General features: G+C 47.0%; 1 protein-coding gene across 2 annotated transcripts; it reads left to right on the top strand.

Annotated features, from left to right (window-relative positions):
• Positions 1 to 5,696: 5,696 nt before the first annotated feature.
• Positions 5,697 to 9,053, top strand: Hspa2 (heat shock protein family A (Hsp70) member 2). Of its 2 annotated transcripts, none has more exons than XM_055595498.1 (2): positions 5,697 to 5,752; positions 6,609 to 9,053. In XM_055595498.1, exon 2 carries the CDS (start codon positions 6,614 to 6,616, stop codon positions 8,516 to 8,518), a length of 1,905 nt encoding a protein of 634 aa, XP_055451473.1. In that variant the 5' UTR covers positions 5,697 to 5,752; positions 6,609 to 6,613; the 3' UTR covers positions 8,519 to 9,053. The 2 variants fall into 2 exon arrangements, with proteins under 2 accessions (XP_055451473.1, XP_055451472.1); XM_055595497.1 differs by lacking the exon at positions 5,697 to 5,752 and adding an exon at positions 6,220 to 6,381.
• Positions 9,054 to 15,780: the final 6,727 nt, after the last annotated feature.

Here is a 15,780-nt window from a genome sequence, read left to right as displayed (position 1 = left end):
ACTTTCATCTGTATTGCATTGTTTTGCAACCTGATTCTTTTCAAACGTAATTGGTCAATAAGTTACCAACTCCTCCCATCTGCTAGGGTCACAGTAACTTCACCGAAGTTGGTCATTTCTCTGTGGTCCAGAGAGAAATAGCTAAATTTTGATTGTGAATCCTGTTTTTTGGTTTGTTTTCGATACAGAAGAATGATTCAAAGATAGCGTTTCATGGCAAACATGAAAACAGATTAATCGGGTTTATCCCTGAGACAAAATAATTATAAAAATCCGATGAGAGCACTAGCTTTTTTCAGAGACTTAATTCAAAATAGCAAACATATTTTACTATTCAGAGAGCGAAATTATCTGGTAGCATTTGCTTTGCTTATTTTCAGGTAAGGGATTTACGTGTTGACAATGAAGGGGCGTTTGGTTGGCCTGTCCCCTCAACGGGGCAGCTTTAGTTAATTGGCCTGGCCCGAAAGGAACATGATTCAGGTTGGCATTCGAGGCACGGGCACCTCTCCTGGAAAGCATCTCTTCTGGGTCCAGGTCTTTACCTGTCCACGTGGGACATGCCAGTCTCCTTGCCTGTCTTCCTATGTCTCTTCAGTTTAGTTGTACCTAACATTTTTCTTTTTGTTTTTCCTCACCAATAGTTACTGTGTGTGAGGAACCACAGCAAAGCCTTGTTTTGTTGTTTTTTGTTTTGTTTTGTTTTGTTTGAGATGGGGGGGGGTCTCACTCTGTAGCCTAGGCTGCCCTAAACTGGTGTTGATCTTCCTGCCTCTGCCTTCAGAGTCCTGGAATTACAGGTTTAGATCGCCAGACCAAACAAGACAGCATTTTTCAGGAGAAAACATAGTAGTGATTCCCTCCCTGTTGAGACAGGGAACTTTAAGAGCAGGCACTTTCGGGCTGGCGAGGTAGCACCAGGTTAAGGCACTTGCCACCAAGCTTGAAGGCCTGGGTTTGACCCTGAGAACTGTGTGAACACTAACTCTCTCAGGTTGTCCTCTGATCTCCAGAGCATGTGTGCTCACACACCGTAAATATGTGTGAGGAAAAAAACAGTGAAAAACCGACAAAAGAGGACACTTGAGACAGGAGGATCAAGGCCAGCCGGTGTCAAGCAAGACCTTGTCACAAAAAGTGGTGGAGGCATTCCGAGAATTATAAAATGGCACTGTTCGTTAGAGACCTTAACTAGGAACCTTAGGTGAGTGCCAGTCTGCTTATGGGTCCTCAAATGAGATACTGTTGCTCGTTCTTCTTTCTCTTCAGACCTCCTCAAGGCAATCCCAACTCTGAGGAAGACTGTGCCTGGGTGGGATTAAAAGGATCAGAACAATTTAGCTTTGTACACTACTGCCAGCTAACACTGGTACACATGCACACACACGCACACACACAATGGTACACACTAACGCAGGCAATGGTCTTAGGCCACGTGTTAGCTCTAGAACTCTAGTGCAGGTGTTTTCAGATGTGACCCTGTCTCAGCTGTTAGGCTCTGCGATGCCATCTGATACAGAAAATGTGAGAGGATTCCCTTCTTCCCCCCGGGGGGGGGGGGGGAAGATAAAGGGTTTTTCTAATTGAAAGAGTGTGCCTTGGATAATGCGTAGTGAACAGTGAATGGGCTGGGGATAATGCCCAGAGATAAGGGGCATTGCAGGCTTTGTGTGCGTGAAACCTGGGGTTCAATCCCTAACAGCGAGGCAAAGACGGAAACCCACCAAGCTGGGACTTGCTCCTGTGTTCCACATACTCTTCCGGGTGCTGGGGACTAATTGAAGAGTGTTTACAGTATATTGAAGCTCTTGATGCTATTATTATTGTCTTGATTCTTTGACCAATCTGAAAATTTAGCCTTCGGACTGAAAAATATTTTAAGGGGAGCTGGAGAGATGGGTCAGCAGTTAAGAGCACTGTCTGTTCTTCCAGAGGTCCTGAGTTCAATTCCCAGCAACCACATGGTGGCTCACAACCATCTATAATGTGATCTGATGCCCTCTTCTGGCATGCAGGTGTATGTGCAGATAGAGCGCTTATACACATTAAAAAAAAAATCTTTAAAATTAGGAGCAGGGGCATGGTGGTGCACACCTGTAATCCTGGCACTCAGGAAAGCAGAGGCAGGCAGATCTCCATGAGTTCTAGGCCAGCCTGGTCTACATACAGAGAGATTCCAGGACAGCCAGAACTACACAGAGAAACCCTGTCTCAAAAAAAAAAAAAAAAAAAAAAAGACAAAACAACAACAACAAAAAGAGTCCCAGAGCTCATATCCTAGCATGCATATGACATGCACCACACACATCTGTAACTCCAGCTTAGTTGTCAAAAATTGACAGTTGTTGGGGCTCGCTGGCTTTCAGCCTGCACAAACAACCAAAAGCCTCAGGTTCAGCCAAACAGCCTGTCTCAGAGGAAAGGGAGGAGAGTGATACAGAAAGGTTTTCCACTGTCTTTGACTTGTGCATTCCAGTAGATACATTCTGGTAGATGTATGTTTGCACACTGGTGTGCGTGCAAACACACACACACACAAATAATAATAAAAAAAAATCAAAAGCATACAGAAGTTGAGTATCTTCATTTTCACTTAATTATATCAGGGAAATGTCCTCTGTTATGAGAACTCTTGTAGACAGGGCTACAGAGAAGGCCCAGCAGTTAAGAGCACTTGCAGACTTTCCATTTCTAGAGGCTCTGAGTTCGGTTCCCGACATCCACCTCTATCAGCTCATGACTACCTGTAACCCCAGTTTCAGCTGATCCAGTGCCCTCTTTGGTCTCTGTGGGTACCGGCACATATATACCATACAGAGACAGAGACACATAAAAAAACAAATCTTAAAAAAAGAGGCCAAGTAGTGCTGGTACATGCCTTTAATCCCAGCACTCAGGAGGCAGAGGCAGGCAGATCTCTTGAGTTCAAAGCCAGCCCAGTCTACAGAGTGAGTTCCAGGACAACCAAGACTACACTGAGAAACCCTCTCTCAAAAACAATTTTTCTTTTCTTTCTTTCTTTTTTTTTTTTTTTTTTTGTGAATAGTTGAATATGGTGGCACATACCTTTAATCCCAGCACTCCAGAGGCAGAGGCTGGCAGATGTCTGAGTTCAAAGCCAGTGTGGTCTGCATAGTTTTGGGACAGCCAGGGCTAACAGGAAAGACCCTGTCTCAAAATAAATAAAAATCCTGCAAATACTTTTGTAGCTATATAATAATTCATCATGAGCATATGTACAATTGCTTTTTTAGTGTTAGCTATTTAAGCCATTTCCAATTTGCTGCTACCACCATGAACAATGACACAGGCATTTTCTATTATCTCCTTAGGATGTATACCACACAAACTAATATTCTGATCTCTTCAAGGTGACACAAAAACACTGCAGCATAGTCCTCCAGAAACTGCAGAATTAGGCAGTCCTGGTAGGGTTTGCCTGTTTTGTCACACACCACTGATAACATGGATATTATCTGGTCAAAAACTTGCTGATTTAATAATTTATACTGGACTGATTTTAATTATTTATTTACTCTGGGTTTCCTGTGTCAATCTATAATAGCTCATGCTGGCCTGAAACTCACTAGGTAGTAATCCTCCTGCCTCTGTGTCCTCAGTGCTGAGGTTAGGTGTGTGTCACTCACCCAGCTGAACTCAGTTTTTAATGAATTCTGAATTATAATTATCAAAAAGAAAAAAAAGCCCGTTTTAAAACATAATACAATCAAGGGAAATGTAAAAGATATCAACAAAATGAATATATGCCACTGTTCTGTGACTGAAGAAGTTTCACATAAAAGTGTTATGGCTGGATCTTTATGGGGAAGGCTCAAAATACTGGAACAGTATGAAACATGTAAACATTGACTTACCAGCTGAAGAGTGAAAGCAGAAAAGTATAGCTAATAGAAACGCAGGTACAGTTCAAGGCCAGCCTGTTCTACAAAGAGTCCAGGACAGCCAGGGCTACACAGAGAAATCCTATCTCAACAAAAACAAAACCAACCAACAAATCAAAACAAACAACAACAAAAACCCGCAGGTATAACTACTGTTGTCATCTCGGAAAATTGTCAAAGATGAATGTGTTGGAAGACTGCAAGTTTTGTCTGCAGTGACTACATAGAAAAGACATCTGAACCTCTCTCCCTTTGACGCTCTAAGGGGCTCTGTGGGAGGTGCTTGGGCCTGACAGCGCTCAGTCTTGCTTCGCTTAAGCTCTGTGAAGAGAAACTGAGTTGTGTGCAGCGTTGTCTGAGGCAAGAGCTGGATCCTTGAGAACTTGAGGTGCGGATGGTTGTTAGCCCCCAGGTGGATGCTGGGAACCAAACCTAGGTCCGCTCCAAGAGCCCTCAACTGCTGAGACATCTCTCCAGCCCACTACCTCCCTTGTTTTTTTAAAGATCCATTTAAAAATATAATAAGAATATAATAAAGGTGTTTGCATGCATGTGTACCACCTGCTTGCCTAAGGTTTATTTTTTAATTCATGGATATGTGTGTTCGTCTTTGTGAGTTTAAGTACAAGCGCCCAAGGACCTCAGGAAAGGGTGACATTTCCCAGAACCGAGTTAACGGTGGTTGTGAGCCGCTATGTGTGCGGTGGGAACTGAAGCCAGGGCCCGGCAATAGAAATTAGTGCTCTGAGCGGTCTCTTCCCCACCCCTCCCCTCCCCCCTTTTGTTGACCCCTCCCCACCAACTCTGGTCTCTGCAGGCATTTGCACCACATTGCACATACTCCCCTGACACACACATAACACAGATTCTGAAAATTAAAAACGCTTTTAAAAAGTTTTATAGAATTGTGTCAACACTGCCTTTTGGGCACAAAACTTTCATGTTTCTCACACAAAAATTCTTCTCCGTTACTGCCTCACACAACTTACTAGCCGCCAATTTCTCTACTGAAAGACCAAAAAAAAAAAAAAAAAAAAAAAGAAAAGAAAAGAAAAAAAAATCCAGCATCACAAAAAGCTGCTGAACGTATCCTGATCCCAGTCTTCAATCAATTCCGAACTCATCCGCCCTCATGGCTGCCCACACTCCAGCTCCGCCTGGATGAAGAACGCCTTTCTCACACTCCTCGGCAGGAGTTGGGCAATGTCACCTCCTCAGGGATGCACTCACTGACGTTTTCCCTCGGGCTGTGTGGTGTGTGTCCCTGCCTGCCCTGAGTTCTCATCGGACTTCCCCCAGAGCTTCTCCGGAATCATGATTACCCCCTTATCACACAGTGGCCTAAGGACAGACCGTTTCCTTTCCCCTTTCTCTCTCGCACCAGGCACCTGTCGAAGTCTACAGCGATAAGTGTCCTCAGCTCGCCATCCGTAAGGTGGAGCGGTGGCTCTACCTCACAGGCCTCCGCTTTCCTCCGGGAGCCCGCTCCCGCCTGCCCGCGGGTGCCACAGCGTAAGCAAGAGCCGAAGATGTTCACTCTTTTTCATCTACCTCCTCTCGCACAAGTCTGTCCTGCCAACCTAACTTCTTCGTCGAAAAAAAAAAAGAGACCAATCTCATTCAACCGAGCTCGGCCGCAAAATGGTTAGTTCCTGGGCAAGGTCACGTGTGCGGGGATGGGAGCCAGAGGGTGACGCTGGCTCAGTTCACGGTACCGCCGAAAAGTCCGAACAGCTGGTTAGGGGCGCTAGAAAGAAAACCACGAGGAAAGCGAAGGGAGAAGCTGGGGCGGAGGCCGGACAGCCCGGCCGGGGCCTCTCGCGCAGCGCGGGAACCTCCCGCCTCTCGGGGTAAGCACCCCGCAGCATCCTCCGGGCGCGGACTCCCCAAGACGCGCGAGGAAAACGCTCGCATCGGTCCGACTTCACAGTCTCCGCCCCGGAGCCGCCCCGCCCGAGCGCAGCCCCGGTCGCCGCTGCTGACGCGGCAGGGGGCGAGGAGGACGCGAACCCATCCCAGCAGCTCTTTATTCGATGCAAGGGCCCCAGAAAGCCTTCGGTGCCCGGGAGCCGCGTCAGCTTGGGGCCTTGGCACCGAACCGCGCTTAAACGCTTCCGGAGGCCTGCTCCGCTTCCGCCCCGCCTCCGCGCGCCCCGCCCCGCCCCTCCTCATCACGCCCCGCCCCATCCCGTCCCGCCCCTCCGCCGCGCTCTCTGGGCTCCGCACCTCTCATTGGCCAGCTGCCCTGCCAATCTGAAAGATGTCAACGAATCACGCTTTCGAAAGGGCGAAGAGCGCGGGAAAAGAGGCTTACGCCCTGGCTCCTCCCGCGCGAGCCTAACGCCCCCAAGCGGCTGGAGGCACTGGGCGGGGCGTCATTTGCATAACGGCCGCCCCTCGGTCTCCCTGCCCGGGGCCGGAGTCCCGCCCCTCTCCCAACTAGCTATCTGTTGGACCGCCGGCTGGTCACTCGGACCAGGCAAGCCTGTGGGAGCGCTGCAGGGGTCGGGGCGGGCGGGCCTGGGGGGGCGGATTGGCTCTGGGGAGACTATAAGAGCCGGGAGGCCGGCAGCGGGACCCCGGAGCCTGGGGCGCGCTCGTGGAGAGCGGTGGGAGAGGCCGTTGGCTGGGGTCCCGGCTTGCCTCTCCCGACCCTCGCGTCCTAACGTCGCTCTTCGCCCGCGCTTTTTTTTTTTCCCCCCCCAGTCAGGATGTCCGCCCGCGGCCCGGCTATCGGCATCGACCTGGGCACCACCTACTCGTGCGTGGGGGTCTTCCAACATGGCAAGGTGGAGATCATCGCCAACGACCAGGGTAACCGCACCACCCCCAGCTACGTGGCCTTCACGGACACGGAGCGCCTCATCGGCGACGCGGCCAAGAACCAGGTGGCCATGAACCCCACGAACACCATCTTCGACGCCAAGAGGCTGATCGGGCGGAAGTTTGAGGACGCCACGGTGCAGTCCGACATGAAGCACTGGCCGTTCCGGGTGGTGAGCGAGGGTGGGAAGCCCAAGGTGCAGGTGGAGTACAAAGGGGAGATGAAGACCTTCTTCCCGGAGGAGATCTCCTCCATGGTCCTCACCAAGATGAAGGAGATCGCCGAAGCCTACCTGGGGGGCAAGGTGCAGAGCGCGGTCATCACCGTGCCGGCCTACTTCAACGACTCGCAGCGCCAGGCCACCAAGGACGCGGGCACCATCACGGGCCTCAACGTGTTGCGCATCATCAACGAGCCCACGGCGGCGGCCATCGCCTACGGCCTGGATAAGAAGGGCTGCGCCGGCGGCGAGAAGAACGTGCTCATCTTCGACCTGGGCGGCGGCACGTTCGACGTGTCCATCCTGACCATCGAGGACGGCATCTTCGAGGTGAAGTCCACGGCCGGCGACACCCACCTGGGCGGCGAAGACTTCGACAACCGCATGGTGAGCCACCTGGCGGAGGAGTTCAAGCGCAAACACAAGAAGGACATTGGGCCCAACAAGCGCGCCGTGCGCCGGCTGCGCACCGCCTGCGAGCGCGCCAAGCGCACCCTCAGCTCGTCGACGCAGGCCAGCATCGAGATCGACTCGCTCTACGAGGGCGTGGACTTCTACACGTCCATCACCCGCGCCCGCTTCGAGGAGCTCAACGCCGACCTCTTCCGGGGGACCCTGGAGCCGGTGGAAAAGGCGCTCCGCGACGCCAAGCTGGACAAGGGCCAGATCCAGGAGATCGTGCTGGTGGGCGGCTCCACCCGCATCCCCAAGATCCAGAAGCTGCTGCAGGATTTCTTCAACGGCAAGGAGCTGAACAAGAGCATCAACCCGGACGAGGCGGTGGCCTACGGCGCCGCCGTGCAGGCGGCCATCCTCATCGGCGACAAGTCGGAGAACGTGCAGGACCTGCTGTTGCTCGACGTGACCCCGCTGTCGCTCGGCATCGAGACGGCCGGCGGCGTCATGACCCCGCTCATCAAGAGAAACACCACGATCCCCACCAAGCAGACGCAGACCTTCACCACCTACTCAGACAACCAGAGCAGCGTGCTGGTGCAGGTGTACGAGGGCGAACGCGCCATGACCAAGGACAATAACCTCCTGGGCAAGTTCGACCTGACCGGGATCCCCCCGGCGCCCCGCGGGGTGCCCCAGATCGAGGTCACCTTCGACATCGACGCCAACGGCATCCTGAACGTCACCGCTGCCGACAAGAGCACCGGTAAAGAAAACAAAATCACCATCACCAACGACAAGGGTCGTCTGAGCAAGGACGACATTGACCGCATGGTGCAGGAGGCCGAGCGGTACAAATCAGAGGACGAAGCTAACCGCGATCGCGTGGCCGCCAAGAACGCGGTGGAGTCCTACACCTACAACATCAAGCAGACCGTGGAAGACGAGAAACTGAGGGGCAAGATTAGCGAGCAGGACAAAAACAAGATCCTCGACAAGTGTCAGGAGGTGATCAACTGGCTCGACCGGAACCAGATGGCAGAAAAAGACGAGTACGAACACAAGCAGAAAGAGCTCGAGAGAGTGTGCAACCCAATCATCAGCAAACTTTACCAAGGCGGTCCCGGCGGCGGCGGCGCCTTCTCCGGAGGACCCACCATCGAGGAAGTGGACTAGGCTTGCGCTGGAGTCCGCGTAAACCTCTTTCCTTTTTTTTTTTTTTTTTCCTTTTCTTTTTTCCTTTTCTTTTTCTTTTTTTCTTTCTTTCTCCCCCCCCCCACCTTTTTCTCCCTTTTGTTTTGGTTTCTTTGAGATGTCCTCGTGCCAAGTAAGATCTATTGTTGGAAGTCTTGTGCCTGTTGCGTACATATGAAAGGAAAGATGCAGCAACTCAGTTCAGTTCTAAAAGGTTCGTTCTAAAGTTTGATTTGGGGGAAAAGTGAGGTTTCCCTTGGGTGCATTTAAAGTGGTTGCTGGCTTGAGCACGTTTTTGGGGTTAAGCTTAGTTTGTACGCGGAGAGTTGCTCGGAGGGGGAAACCTGATGTTTGCACACCTGTCCTATGGAAGCATGCTTAACACCAAGCTACAGGGAAGCTTGAGTTGTTTATTTTTATGTACTACTTTGAGATTAAAGTAAACACTGCAGTAATTTTACAGACAGGTATATTCTGTGAACACATGAATGCAAATTTAAAGTAAAGCTGAAATTGATCTCAAAATTGCTGTCTGGAGTTTTCAATTTCTTCGTCCCATGTTTTACTCACATTGGATCTTTAAGGAGTTAAGATGGTGTGAAACTTCTCTAATTCAGTTTTCTCTAATTCTCAGATGAAGTTCCTGCCTGGAATCAACAGTTTAAGGGGTGAAGAATCTTGGTAAACTGCCCCACCCTTCAGGGTACAGAAAGCTGATGGGGGTGAGGGCTTTTCTTCAAGTGAGTCTAAACACCTCAGCCCTGGCTTTAGTAATTAGCTTGAAAACAACAACAACAAAAAAAAAACTTCCTGAATGTTGCAGGAAAGTACAGGCTGTATTCCAGAGTCCTGTAGAAAATAGTTTTTCTCTAGGGTAACAGAAATGACAGCATCTTTTCGCACTAGCAAAAGTGGGTATAGAAACATGCTGGCTCCTGAAATGAGAACCTAAAGGCAAGTTTAAAAGTGATTCAGTGTTGAGTCCCGGTGTGCTCAAGCTTGTTTTCATCTCCAATAAAAGAGCTCAACTGTCTGAGCTTAGGGCAAATCCTGTAAGAACCTGAGTGTTTGGTAATTGTAATTACTTGGGAAGGGATTCCTTTTCTCATTTGAAAATCTTAGAGCTTTTACAATACGTGCTTCAATCACTTTTTTGTTTGGTTGTTTGGTTGTTTTGGTTGTTTTGAGACAGGGTTTCTTTGTGTAGCTCTGGCTGTCCTGGAAAACTCTGTAGACCAGGCTAGTCTTGAACTCATGAGATCCACCTTCCTCTGCCTCCCAGGTGCTGGGATTAAAAGGGTGCACCACCACAATAGGCTTTCGTTTATTATTATTGTTATCACATTTGTTTATTTTGGGGGTGGATGACTTGTGTGAGTGGTTCTCTTCACGATGTGTGTCCCAGGACAGGTTTTCAGATTGGTAGCAAGTGCCTTTACCTGCTTAGCCATTTTTAGTTTTTAATGGAATTACATTTAAAATTTTCCTTAAGGGGCTAGAGAGATGGCTCAGTGGTTAAGGGCACTAGCTACTCCTCCAGAGGTCCCGAGTTCAATTCCCAGCAACCACATGGTGGCTTGCAATCATCTATAATGGGATCTGGTGCCCTCTTCTGTCATGGAAGCATGCATACAAATAGAGTGCTTATATACATAAATAAAGCTTTAAAAAAAAGTGTAAAGAGGAACTTTGGAGAAATTTGTTGTAGTTGATTTGAAAATGCATAGGTTTTTGGTTTTTTTGGAGACAGGGTTTCTCTGTGTAGCCCTGGCTGTCCTGGACTTACTTTGTAGACCAGACTGGCCTCAAACCCATAGAGATCTGCCTGCCTCTGCCTCTGGGACTAAAGGTGTGCACCACCACCACCAGCTTGAAATGCACAGTTTTAACAGCACATAGACAGTTTAACATCTAACATAGAGATCCGCTTCGTGTTATTTTTAAAATACTAGTGAGTTTTAGAAGCTATATTTTCAACTTAATACTAGACCCTTCTCTTTGTTATCCATAGATTTATTTTTAGAATAATATAAGTTAACTTAAAAATTAGGAAACAAGCTAAGGATAGTGGGTTTTGGTAATGATCTTGTCACATTATAGTTGACCATTATATATAGATAAGCCTTTCTTTTAACAAACCTCACTTAGGTGGGGGGAAGAAGGTAAATGGGCACTTGTAAAATTGCTTCAAAATAGTTACAACATTTTCAAAGATTACTCCATACTTTGGAAATGTGAAGGTAGATTAAGCCATGCTGATCATCCAAGCAATGAGCAGCTAAGGATGCAATGAACCAAGACTGCACAGGCCATCACATAAACATCTGAAGAAAATCCATACTAATGGATTTAGAGTGGTTTTGGTTTTTTGAGAGAGTGTGTTAAGGTAACCCAGGCTAACCTGTGTCACTGAGGTGACCTTGAGCTTTTGATCCTGCTTCCACCTCCCAAATGCATTACACTCGTGTACCACCACCCTGGCTTACAGTGACGCTTTTTATAAGATAACCCCGGTGTCCTGGAACTCGTATGTAGACAAGGCTGGTCTGTAATTCACAAACTCAAGGAGATCCACCCACCTCTGCCTTCCAAGTGCTAGGATTAAAGGCTTTAAAGGGACTCTTAACACGAGTTTCAGCAGGACGATATTCTTTATATTGCCCTTTCATTAGCCCTTTATTAGCTCAAGGTTTTGTTGTTTGGTTGGTTTGGTTTTTATTTTCCAGTCCTAGGAAATGGAGGACCAGAGGGTGATACTGAACACGATACCTTGTTTGTGCTAGCTGAGCACAAATCTCCCTAGCCCTCTGGTGAACATATCCTGCTCTGACTTCAAATAAGGCCTTTCTACAAGTGCAAACTGGTGTGATTCATTTCAGGCCTCACTTCAGAAGGGATTGGTTTCTCAAGTGTTGGTGACCTACTATGGTCTGACCTCCGGACACTTGCTGTCACACTAACCTCAGTATGTTACATGCCTCATTTTCTATTATTTTGAGAAGTAATTTGTAAACCTAGCCTTTTGTGTGGGTTTTGAAAATTTTCAATCTTCTCAAATTGATATAGATTGGACTATTACTAAGATAAAAGTCACTAAAAGTAACCCGTGTTTCCAAGAGTTAATTGAACCCGGTAACTCAAGAACACCTGGAAACTCCTTACCAGATGTTAGGCCAGTCCTGGTCAAATAACAGTGGAAACAATGCTTAAGCCCTTAGGAGGGCTTAAATTACAGTTCCCGGAATAATTAACATCATTTGAACTGTAGTAGCTGGGGTGACTAAAGCAAATGCAGTATGTTTACAAATAGAAGGTAAGAGATAAACAAAGGTAATTTAAAACAGTCCTATCTGAAGGATTACTGTGTCTCTGCTTTAAGGTGATAAGTCAAGATAATCTGTCCAGTAAGATATGGTAATGTTTTATGTAACTGAGATATGTGACATTTTGAAACAATCTCACTTTATATTTCTTAGAGCATTTTGTCTGCTTATTGGAAAGGCATTAAACTTGTTGTATGCACCTTAGGGGATATTACATGACACTTAATATATCACCTATTCAATACTCAATGAGAGCTTAATGAGAATTTTTGAGAATTAGTGATCTTTTATTATTTATTGGCTTTTCAAGACAGGGTTTCTCTGTATAGCCTTGGCTGTCCTGGAACTCACTCTGTAGACCTGGCTGGCCTCAAAGTCATAGAGATCCACCTGTCACTGCTTCCCAAGTGCTGGGATCAAAGGCATGCACCACCACTGCCTGGTTGATCTTTTATTATATGTAAAATTATTTTATGAATATGGGTATTTTGCCTGCATGTATATCTGTGGCCACATGTGTGCCTGGTGCCCACTAAGGCTAGAAGAAGGCATCAGATCCCCCAGGGAGTGGAGTTAAAGACCGTGGTGAGCTTCCATGTTGGTTCTGGGCATTGAACCTGGGTCCTCTGCCAGAGCAACAGGTACTGAACCATCCTTCCAGCCCAGTCCTTTTTTTTTTTTTTTTTTTAATTACAGTTTTGGGGTGTCTGTGTGTGTGTTTGCATTTCTGCCACAGTGCATATGTGGAAACCTTCTGAGAGGGGAGCTCTCCTCCTACATGAGCCCAGGAGCCGAACTCAGGCCTGTCAGCCAGTACTTTACAACGCCCCCACCCCCAGCCATCTCACTAGCCCCTTTCTTTCTTTCTTCTTTCTTTCTTTCTTTTCTTTCTTTCTTTCTTTCTTTCTTTCTTTCTTTTCTTTTTTTCTTTCTTTCTTTCTTTCTTTCTTTCTTTCTTTCTTTCTTTCTTTCTTTCTTCCTTTCTCTCTTCCTTCTTTATTCTCTCTCTCTCTCTCTCTTCTTTCTATAGAGCTAACCCAGGGCATTGTGCATGTTAGGCAAGTACTCCACCAACTGAGCTATATTCTCACATTCTCAGCCCATAATTATCAATCTTATTTATTTATTTTGTTTTTTTTGAGACAGGTTTCTCTGTGTGCCCTTGCCTGTTCTGGAATTTGTCCTGCAGACCAGGCTGGCCTCAAACTCAGAGATCTCTCCTGTCTCTGGGGTGCTGCAATCAAAGGTGTGTGTGCCACTACTGCCCATATCAATCTTTCATCTCAAACAGGATTAAAATCTGAATATCTGGATGGAAATAAAAAAGATCTTTTATGAAGCTAAGTGGATAGGCACGTAAGACATTCCTATTTGAAAATGCAGGTTGTAGAGGTTGTGTTGTAAAGCAGATTCCCTTTGCCTTTGGCTTCTGGAAATTGAGATAAAAATCAACCATCCTTGACTACCTGAGCGTCCTCAGACTGCACATCGTAGGAGAGAGCAAACAAGCCACCTGCCTACAGGTCACACACAGAAATGAACGTAAGTAAAGGGTTAATTCTAACAGTCAAGAGTTACACCACCATTGCCAAGGACATACATACACAAGAATTAAGAAATGTGGGGTGGTGAGGGCACACGCCTTTAATCCCTGCAGGAAGGAGAGACAGGTGGATCTCTATGAGTTCAAGGCCAGCCTGATCTACAGAGTTCCAGGACAGCCAGGGTTACTATACAGGGAAACCCTATCTAGAAAAACCAAAGAAAATGAGTAGAAGAGGTTGAAAGATCAGATATTTCTCTTCCTGAGGTCCTGAGTTCGAGTCCTAGCACCCATATCAATGGATTACTACGACATAAAACTCCAGCCCCAGGAGGAATCTGACTTCTGTGGGCCTTGCATTCGTGTGCCAACAACACACACACACACACACACAAATAAAAATGAATCTTAAAGAAGTAGAGGAGGAACATTCAATTGCTTTTGTATGTGTAATGCACAAATAGGCCTTAGTAAATGATCTCAGCTAGAAAATAGATACAAAGTTTCATTCCTGAGTAAAAAATACAGGTCTTTAAAAGAATCCAGTTTTATTCTTGGTGTGACTCTTAGAATGTAAATATTTTAGAGCCCATTCCTTCCTGGTTTAGAGGGGCAGTGCTTAATTTTAAAATGTCTTTAGAGCAAGTCAAGATGTCATAAGCACCCTTCTTCACCACGTTCAGGGAAGAGAAGTTTAGGAGAATAAGCAGCCGAGAATATTCAGTATTTGGCATCATGAGTATTCTGTTTTTAGAGTTTAACTTGCTAAGTAGCTCAGGCTGAACTCCCAGTCCCCCTGTCCCACGGATCTCCGGTGCTGGAATCACAGGCGTGCACAACCGTGATCGTCTCAAGCTTTGCTCTTTTCTCTCCTGGGCGGAATTACAACACTGTGGAACTCTTATGACTTTCTCACTAAATAAGCATGTGATTTTTTTTTTTTTTTGAGACAGTGTCTCTTCATAGCCCTGTCTGTCACTGTGTAAACCAGGCTGGCGAGGAACTCACAGAGATCTGCCTGCCTCTTCCTCCTGAGGGCTGGGACTAAAGGCATGTGCCACCACGCCTGGCACAAGCACATGCTTATATCCAGCTAATGCCAGGTCTAAAAATCAGAGACCAGAAACTTTGTGTTACATGCTCCTTGTTTTTTAATTTTAAAAAATGAGTATTTTATATGCTTGTATGTCTGTATAAAAATAACCATATGTGTACCTCCTGCTCTTGGATGTCAGAAGAGGTTGGATCCCTAAAACTAGAGGTACAGATGAGGTTATAAACCACTATGTGGGTGCCAGGAACGAAACCCAGATACTCCACAAGAGCAAGCTTCAACTCTTAACCATCTCTTCAAGCCCTGCTCCTTAGTTTCTGTAAGATTTTTTTCCTCTTTTTAAAAAAAAAAAAAAATTATTGTGGCCTGGTGAGATGGCTCTGCAGTTAAGAGCACTGTCTGTTCTTCCAGAGGTCCTGAGTTCAATTCCCAGCAACCACATGGTGACTTACAACCATCTATACCCTCTACTACCCTTTTCTGACAGGCAGATACATATGCGGATAAAGTACTCATAGGAGCTAGAGAGATGGCTCAGTGGTTAAGAGCACTGTCTACTCTTCCAAAGGTCATGACTTCAATTCCCAGCAGCCACATGGTGGCTCACAACCATCTATAATGTGAACTGTTTCCCTCTTCTGGCAGGTGTAAATGCAAATAGAATACTCATATAAAAAATAAATCTTAAAATTTTATTTTTTTATTAATTACAGTTTATATACTTTGTATCCCAGCTCTAGCCCCCTCCTTCATCCCCTCCCAATTCCACCCTCCCTCCCTCATCTCCTTTTACGCCCCTTCCCAAGTCCACTGATAGGGGAGGTCCTCCTCCTCTTCCCTCTGACCCTAGCCTATCAGGCCTCATCAGGACTGGGCTGCATTGTCTTCCTCTGTGGCCTAGTAAGGCTGTTCCCCATTCAGGGGATGTGATCAAAGAGGTAGCCACTGAGTTCATGTCAGAGACAGCCCCTGTTCCCCTTACTAGGAACCCACTTGGATACTGAACTGCCATGGGCTACATCTGTGCAGGGGTTCTAGGTTATCTCCATGCATGGTCCTTGGTTGGAGAATCAGTCTCAGAAAAGACCGCTGTGCCCAGATTTTTTGTTTCTGTTGCTGTCCTTGTGGCGCTCCTGTCCCCTCCAGGTCTTTCTATCTCCCCCTTCTTTCATACAGCTGTCAGGGCATGGCACTGCATCGGCCTGCTCTCCCACTGTGCAGACCCCAGGCTGGCCTCCAGCTCACCTCTGGAGCACTGGAACTGCCCTGCACCACCATGCCTGGCTTCTCTGGTAAATTTTACATAATGCTTTAATTTGTCTGA

Source organism: Psammomys obesus, unplaced genomic scaffold (genome assembly GCF_907164565.1).
Source record: "Psammomys obesus unplaced genomic scaffold, mPsaObe1.curated_primary_1811, whole genome shotgun sequence".
NCBI classification, from domain to species: domain Eukaryota; kingdom Metazoa; phylum Chordata; class Mammalia; order Rodentia; family Muridae; genus Psammomys; species Psammomys obesus.
This window is presented reverse-complemented; position numbering and strand designations above follow the sequence as displayed.